Below are 8,713 nucleotides of genomic sequence, written 5' to 3' on the forward strand. Positions count from 1 at the left end.
TCCGGTTGGGACGCTAACGAAAACTGCATTGTCGCCACCATTTGTGCCCATAGGCTCTAGTGTCCCGGGCTGGAATTTAACCACCAAACGTTTTACAGTAAAATGGTCGTTTGTGCGCGGTTTCAGTATTTCTCTTAAGCGTGCTACGGAAAACGGCGACGTTGCGTGTACAATTCTCCCGTAAGTCTTCGCGTGTGAATATACCCGCAACATAGCCTAGCCTCCTGCGGCTAGCGACGGACTAGGTGAAAAAATGAACAGCAACACGAACGTGATTCAGGTGACCAATGTGTCTCCAAGCACCACCTCTGAACAAATGAGAACTTTGTTCGGGTTCCTTGGAAACATAGAAGAGTTGAAGTTATTCCCTCCAGAGTGAGTATTTATTTGTTTCTAGCTCGTACGGTGCTTCTGTTTGTACACGGCCCACGTTGGCCGCTTTGTGGGGCCTTCGTCAGGCCTCTCGCCTGGCTCTGTGCGGCGGTGTTTGTCTTGTGTTTTGCCCGCGCATTAACGCAGCCCTGTAACGGGTCTCCGCCTGGGTCTGGAGGCAGATGTGGGTTCGACAAAGACCGAGTATATGCAACGTTTATCGACATTGGCCATATAAAAAAAAAAATTACAGTGCAGCTTGGGGCTTCATTGTGAAAATACATGTTTAAATAACTGCAAGCAGCACAGCGTGTAGGACGGGAAGTGGCTACGGAAGTAGCTGACTTCCTTTATCCTTAGAAATGAGTGGTTGAGTATATTTAAAAAACGATGTAGTGCGTTTTTCGTTTTGTTATACACTCTTATGTAACGGTCTTTGCGCCAACTGGGTGCGATTGCACAGCTTAGTTGTCTAAACATATTTACACGCATATGTCTTGCACTAGGTAGTGGCATTGTAGTAGTAGTAACCAAACCACTGTCCACTCTTAATTTATCCCGAAATGCTCTATATAACTAACATACTGATATAATTGTTTAAATATTCTGATTTAAACGTGTTCTTTGCTTTATTTCTCGTCTGTCATATTTCACCTGGTTACACCGCAGGTAGGAATGTTGATGCCATCTCCAAAAATGCGATGCTAGTGCTGGTCAAGTTCAGGGCGATCATTGGTTGGGTAGAATCTTTTAAACCATTAGAATTTGCACCATGCATAACAAAAGACTGGTCAGTTGTGATAATCATGCGAATTACCGGGCATGGCCATGTCCCCAGAAAGACTACCTTCATCCACACACACAATTTCCATGAAAGCAGTGAAAATTTCCTTTGTTTGTATTTTTGCACAACTTTCTCGTATTTTTTTCCAGTGACTCTCCCTTGCCTGTGACTTCACGTGTCTGTTTTGTAAAGTTCCGCGAGACTGAGTCGGTCGGGGTGTCCCAGCACCTGACGAACACGGTCTTCGTCGACAGGGCCCTGATTGTCGTTCCATTTGCAGAAGGTGGGTAGCTGTTTGTGTGTGCGTGTGTCTTCCTTCTGCCCTAAAATGGCTACACATGAGTGAACAACATGCATATTTCATAGTCTCCAGGCAAGCTGCTAAGCCAAGTTAGCTAAGCTTTTTAGTGCTTGGTATTTGCGGGGGGTGTTAAAAAAGGAGGAAAATGTACATGTGTGCCCATGTCTAGCACTTTTTTTGTAAACCTCTCTCTCTGTTATTTGTGTTGTGGTTTTCGTAGTGGACAAGTCATTTGCAGAGAGCCCCCTCCCTGCTGGCTGAAAGTGGTCATCTGCTGCCATCAGGAGATTAGAAAAATTATTGGCACCAGGCTCCAAAGCCCCTTCTCACAATTGTTCTGCAGTAACCTGTTAACTGTTGTTTTGTTTCTCTCTGTCCAAGGCATCTGTTCAGTTAAAAGATTAGTCGCACAGATTCTAAGCAAAATGCTGTTTGCAGGGGAATCCCCACTCCATTTCTCCTCCAAAAACTGGGATTGAGGCAGTGGAAGGTTTCCCCAAAATTTGATCTTATACATGTTGACAATTGAATCAGCTGTCATTTCCTGAAAACAAAGCATGCATTTGAAATTGTTATGCATGCTAGTATAGATGTGAAAGATGTCCAGCTTATCTGCTGGAAAGCCTCTCTGAATTTGGTAAGGGTACGCATCAACCACCTGCCTAACTGCCTTTCACCTGTAGTATAGATATGATACATTTTGCGTATATATAAATATAGATGTATCTTTATATACCCAAAATGTATAGAAAACAAAGGAAAACTATAGTCTTAAGCCTCTGCTTGTAAATGCAGTGAAATGCTTAGTTATTGATCCAATCCAAAAATGACTCAAAAAGGGTTGAATCTCAAGTTTAACGGTGGTGTTTCTTTGTTTTGTTGTTGTTTTACAGTTGTTTTTCCTGGTTCAGCCAGCCCTATATACTTCCAGGCCCTGCTGAAAATGCCACCAACAGTTTTGTCTTCTGCAGCCTTATCCTGTTTCTCAAGTGTCCTTTCTGTTTTGTGTGTGTCTGTGTGTGTGTGTATGTGTGAGTGTGTGGATGAATGGCTCAAGTTTGTCTCTCGCTCTAAAAACCAAAATACATGTATTTTTTTTAATATATATACGATATATATATATACATATATATATCGACCCACGTTTTCAGCAGTGTTTCCCCTAGATTTTGAAGCCTTTTCACACAGGAAGGATGCTCTGCTCACACACCATTTTAGTGTATAGGAGTCGGCCGTAATAATAGTAAACTTATCAGTAGATTATTATTACGAGCATTGACCTTGCAGATTTTTTTTTAATTGACATATCCCATGGCACAGTGATTTATTATGCCAGCATTGGGGGAAACACTGTTCAGCTCCCACAGCCAATAATCACCTTCCCATAACACGTTCCTCCTTGAGTCACCTATTCTGTGGTTACTGCAGCATTGGGCACAATGTTTCATGATTCTATCGGGGCTCGTCGTTGGCCCTTTACTCGATAGAACATGTCGAGTGATGCTCGTTTATCTCCTGTTTGTAGCAAGTTGTGGATCATTTTTTGTCTATCGCTGCTAAAACTGGCTAGCCCTCTTGTGTATTATGAAAGTGATCCGGTGGCCGCTGTTATTGGCTGGCCACTGAGACAGGTTAATCAAATAATGGTCATAGCCAAATGTGACGGTAAGTGATGCAGCATAAGTGATTGATGTGTACCCAACTGTCTCCACCCCAATCATGAACTCTGTCTTCTGTATCTCAATGTTTTTGTGTGCTTTATAGCGAAGCAGCCGACGCGAGTCGCTTGTTCATAAAACATCTAATGAAAAATGAGAGCACACCCCACTGGACAACCGACAACTGTGCTTGCTTACGTTTGGTTCATGACTTAAAAATCAAGTGCAGGTGATAACATCTTGGCAGTGTTGACCAAAGTGTGTATTGTGACATGAGAACTGATAGCTGCTAATCCTAAGATTTGATACTAGACAAACAAAGAGTTCAGCAAGGCAACCAAGTGGACAGTTTGTAGGGGTGGGTGGTGGTGGGGTAGGTTGGTATGTTTTGCTACCAATGTCCCTTGTGAGAGTAGTCAGAAGTGATTGAAGTGTGATGTTTGGAGTGCGGGTGCGGTCGCTGATGGGCTCTGTCTCTCCCTCCCAGGAGCTATTCCTGATGAGTCTAAAGCTCTGTCTCTGCTGGCTCCAGCCAATGCCGTGGCAGGGATGATGCCTGGGGGAGGCCTTCTCCCCACACCCAATCCTCTTGCATCGGTGAGTGTTTGTCTTATTTTTATGTGTTTGTCTTATTTTTATATTCTTATTTAAATGGTTCATAGCGCCATGAGTCATCTGGTTGAATAAAGGGTAAAGCTCCCACGAAATGAAAATATCGCTGTCTTGTTTAGAATCAAATGAAATTTTGTGACGTCAATACCACAAACAAATGTATGACAATAACCAAAGTGTCAAATGTTGGTCATTTTCATACACTTGTGGTTTGCATTTGTGCTTGCTTCGGGGAAACTCTTTTGTAGTTATGACTGCATGTACTGGCGTTAAACTGACCAGTATTCCATTAAATATATTCCTTTTATAATTGGATAATTGATATTACTTTGGTGCTTGAACCAAATCGCCAAAGTGCTTTGACAGATTGAAATATCAAGACGAAACCACCCAATGTCCCACCCCGACCTCTGGTTATATGCAGATGCTTGACTTTGGTCGGATCGGGCCTTTTGAATTGGATCATTTCAGGCTACAACTGTGATGTGTGAATGATTTTTAAGTCTTTGACATGGGCAGTTTCCTATTTTGTTAAGTGCACTTATCCGGCACCTGCTCCTACCAAAGTAACTCAACCAAGCTAAATCCATTACAGTTTTGTTATAGAGTGTGATTTGTCCTTCCATTAAGTTTGTGTTACTAATGTGTGTCTTGTGTTTCCAGATGGGAGGCCAGCCGTTCGGAGGGATGGGAGGTCCCAACATGGAACAAATGGCCGCCATGGGAATGCAAGGCCATAACATGAACCCCCAGGTCAGGATTTGATCCAATTAGTTCACACACCGACTTGTGTTTTTAAGATGGAAAAAAAACATGAACATATTGTACATCTCCCCTCTAGGCTATTTCTGCTGACTTCCTGAAGCTGATGCAGTCCATGGACCCAAAGTAAGCACCTAAAACGATTCACCCTGCCAGCCCTTTCAGGCTGCAGTTCCCCACATGTACCCCTTTGAAGGAACTAGTGACATAACTCCTGCTACTGTAGGTTGAACCATATGGCGGCGGGGATGAACCTGAACCAAGCCATGAAGGCCGACGCCTCCAACAAGGAGATCGAGGAGGCCATGAAGAGGGTCCGGGAAGCCCAGTCCCTCATCTCGGCAGCTATTGAACCAGGCAGTAAGTACTAGTAACTTACACATCTAACCCTCCTCTATATGATGAACTGTGTAAATATCAGGCATTCAGTGGGTCAACCTGCAAGTGCACTAATCGTGTGGGCAGTACTTCTTGTAGCAACCCAGGTACATTCAATCCATCTCTTCGTCCGTCTCTTGGCTGTCCTGCCCATAAAAGATGGAGAGAACTGTGACTCTTTGCTAAACGGTGTAATGGATCATGAATGCTAATCAATTTGTATTGCATTCATTTTTATGTTTAGTTTTGCCATACTTAATACCATACCAAGATAATTTTCCCCAAAACTCTTCTGGATTCTCATTTTGGTTTCTGCTGCATTCCGAATACCAAAGCCGTTGTCTCTGCTCATGTTCACAGTTAAGAAGGAAGAAAAACGCAAACATTCCCGCTCACGGTCGAGGTCACGGCGCCGGAGGTCCAGGTCTCGTTCAAGACACAGGTAAGAAGAACCTGGCCCCCCCCCACCGGCTGCTGCCCCACACGACCACGTGCACACCTCCCACACGACCACGTGTGCACACCTCCCACACGACCACGTGTGCACACCTCCCACACGACCACGTGTGCACACCTCCCACACGACCACGTGCGCACACCTCCCACACCACCACGTGCGCACACCTCCCACACCACCACGTGCACACCTCCCACAGATGCTCGTAGACTCACCGCTGCTCCCCCGTCCCCCTCCTTCCCCAGGCGATCCAAGAGCAAGTCCCGCCGCAGGTCCCACTCCCGTAGCAGGAGGAGGTCCAAGAGCCCCCGCAGGCGCAGGACCCACTCCCGCGACCGCAGCCGCCGCAGCAGGTCCAGGTCAGTGTGCCCCTCAGGGCTGTGGGATAGTCCGGGTGATTACACCCGGGGCCTTTACGATAGACATCATTTCTTGAAACCCGCTTCTCTATTTTTCTGCACTTGGTCACACTTGGCTGGGGTTTGTGTCATGTTACTCATAAGTGGCCAACACTAAAACTCTTATTTGTTAATCTCAAAGGAGATTGTATCATTTCACAGTGTGAGCCCTGTATTATTTGACACACTGTCTTCTTTCAGTTTTCAGGGTCATGCGCATGTTCTTGATCAGCAGTCTGTGGTTGTGATTTCCCAACCTTCTCTGTTGACTCCATCTTTGTGTTTGTTTGTGCGTCCTTCATCAGGGAGCGGAGGAAGGAGGAGAAGGCCAAGAAGCGTTCAAAGACCCCACCGAAGAGCTACAGCAGTGCCAGGAGATCTCTAAGCACGAGCCGGTGAGTTTCCTTCGCCACTTGCCCAGTTCAAACTAAAGTCAACGTGCGCCCGTGGGACGGACGTCGTCTTCCTCATGTTAATCACGGTGATCCCCTCTGTTTGTCCTCCACAGCAGGCGCAGACGAAGCCGTACTGTGTCTCGATCCCCCAAGAGGAAGCCCTCCAAGTCCCCTTCCCCCAGACGGTGAGCAGAACACACCGGTCATCCACCGACACACACACATACACACTACACTACTAGTCACTCACTTTACAATGAACATGTCTGACCTGTGAACCCTCTCCAGTCATAAGAAGGAGAAGAAGAAGGAGAGGGAAAGGGAGAAGGATCGGGACAGGGACCGGAAGGAGGTCCGCGCCCGCAGCAGAGACGAGAGGGAGCGCTCGTCCAGCAAGAAGAAGAAGAGCAAGGACAAGGAGCGGGATCGGGAGCGCAAGTCTGAGAGTGAGAAAGGCGACGTGAAGGTGTGTACTTTTTAGGGTTTTCCGAATTAATTCATTTTGATTGTAATTTCACATTCATAACATGTATGATCAGTTGCACGTCATTTGTCTCATTCTGGATGTTTTATTTTCAAAGCTCATTTAAACAGCCACATCTATATACTCTTTCAACATTTTCAGTTAGAAAAACCTAAGGAGGGGTACACACTTAAAGATAGTGGGCCAGATTCCCCCCTACCGGCGATGGTGAGCATAGTCCCACTTTGCTTTTTTCTTTCTCTGTGTGGTTTTAAAGATTGTTCTGCTAAATTATCCTGTGCTGTGAGGTATGTATCTGCTCAGAACCTCTTGCCAAAAGGCAATTTCTTATCTGATATCCTGTTGTGTGGGTGGAACCTGGAGGATGCCGTTATGTGGGAGAGACCAACAGCCAATTGGCAGCTATAGATAACTGAAGCAGATCTACCATGGGCCAGTGCTTCCTGCCGTACATCTGCCATGTTTGTATAGTCTTAGAGTGACATTTGATCACACGATGCTTCCAGTTGTCAATCATTGTTTGTGAGTTAAATCCATTTAGTGTGGTGTGCTGTATTGGACAAATCATTGCTCTCCCCACCCTATAAGGAATAACGGTGAAATGTATCATTATGGTGTGTGTGTGTGTGTGGTCTATCGTATTGTTGACAACTTGTGTAGTGTTTTAATGTGGGCCGCAGCAGCCGGTTTAAGCTCTCATCCCAGCCCTCTCTGTGACAGGTGACCCGGAACTACGACGAGGAGGAGCAGGGCTATGACAGCGACAAGCCTGTGAAGGAGGAGGAGGAGGAAGAAGAAGAGGATGTTGACGAGGAGGAGGAAGAAGAAGAAGAGGAGGAAGAGGAGGAGGGGAAGAGCGATGAATCAGAAGCAGCATCACCTCCCCCAAAACCCCACCGGGAATTTGAGGGCCCCATGGAAGCCCCCCCCAAGAAGTCCAAACAGAACGGAGACGACCACCACCAAGCCGACATGGATATGAGTGACTGAGAGAACACTCACACACCCACACACCCCTTCATTTCTCACCTAGGCCACTGAATTTCTGTTAGTGTTCCCTGAAAAGTTAAAAACCGTTTTTTGGGTGTTTTTAAGTCTTAACTGCAGGAAAACCAGTTTGTTTCCATTGTAGTGTTTTTGTTGTATTTTTCTTTTTTATATTCTCCCCCGTCGTCTCTTTCTGGACCACATCCTAGACGCATACTGTAGTTCTGTTTGATAGGAAATTTTAAATTTCTACTCTACAGTTTGTAGACCACCGGCATAGGATGGCGGTCACCAAAACAGTTAACGTAAGATGTGGTTTTAAATTGTCAATAAATGAATATGAATACTGTCACGGCTCTTTTTTTGTTTTTAGGTATTTTTGTTCATGAAAATGTTACTCTTCCTATTTGCTGGACATAAAAATGCTAACTTTTAATTTGTGGCAAACTTGTGTCTGGAATTTTTTAATTTATGTCAGAATCATTTTGCTTCTAAATGCTCAAAGTAAATTGTTTTTTTTACATCAGTTGGAGGCAGACTGTTTAAGTGTACCCGACTGAAAGCTGTCAGTCCACCCACCTCACGCCTATTGTACTTGTCATCTGTAGATTAAGATTGTTTGTGAATTGTTACTATGAACCTTTACCGATACACATTTTACAAAGACTAATAAAACTGGGCAAAAATAAGTTTGTTGTATATATTTACCGTTGCAAAAAATAAGTGAACATTATTTAAATGGTTCTTAGCGCCATGATTCATCTTGTTGAATAAAGGTAAAGGTCCCTCAAAATGACAATACTGGCACACTTGTTTAGAATCGAATCACATTTTGTTTAGTCAATATCACAATCAAATGTTTGAAAATGAACAAAAGTATTTAATGTAGTTCAGTGGGTTGAAAAACAAGTTTGTATATATTTATCATTGCAAAAATACCAACCCAATACCCTTTATAAAGTGGCTATTTAAAAATAGTCCCTTTTACAGGCATGCAAACTAGTCACCTTTCGGAGAAATTCGCCGTTTTTTTAAACAAAATTGGCTACTTTTGTGATTCGTGGAGATCCAGTGAGAAAACATTTGGGGTGGGGGGGGGGGGCGGGGGTCTACAGTCTGACGAAA

General features: G+C 44.6%; 1 protein-coding gene across 2 annotated transcripts; it reads left to right on the forward strand.

Moving 5' to 3' along the window:
* The first annotated feature begins 9 nt into the window (after positions 1–9).
* On the forward strand, positions 10–7,937 carry LOC311353352 (uncharacterized protein). 2 transcript variants are annotated; one of them, XM_084473231.1, is made up of 13 exons: positions 10–375; positions 1,306–1,439; positions 3,603–3,712; positions 4,391–4,480; positions 4,569–4,615; positions 4,713–4,849; positions 5,228–5,309; positions 5,570–5,683; positions 6,028–6,117; positions 6,231–6,302; positions 6,406–6,583; positions 6,743–6,808; positions 7,322–7,937. In XM_084473231.1, exons 1-13 carry the CDS (start codon positions 254–256, stop codon positions 7,589–7,591), a joined length of 1,512 nt encoding a protein of 503 aa, XP_084329357.1. In that variant the 5' UTR covers positions 10–253; the 3' UTR covers positions 7,592–7,937. The 2 variants fall into 2 exon arrangements, with proteins under 2 accessions (XP_084329357.1, XP_084329358.1); XM_084473232.1 differs by having other exon boundaries at positions 4,716–4,849.
* The last annotated feature ends 776 nt before the right edge of the window (positions 7,938–8,713 follow it).

Source organism: Micromesistius poutassou (assembly GCF_964030765.1).
Source record: "Micromesistius poutassou genome assembly, chromosome: 9".
NCBI classification, from domain to species: domain Eukaryota; kingdom Metazoa; phylum Chordata; class Actinopteri; order Gadiformes; family Gadidae; genus Micromesistius; species Micromesistius poutassou.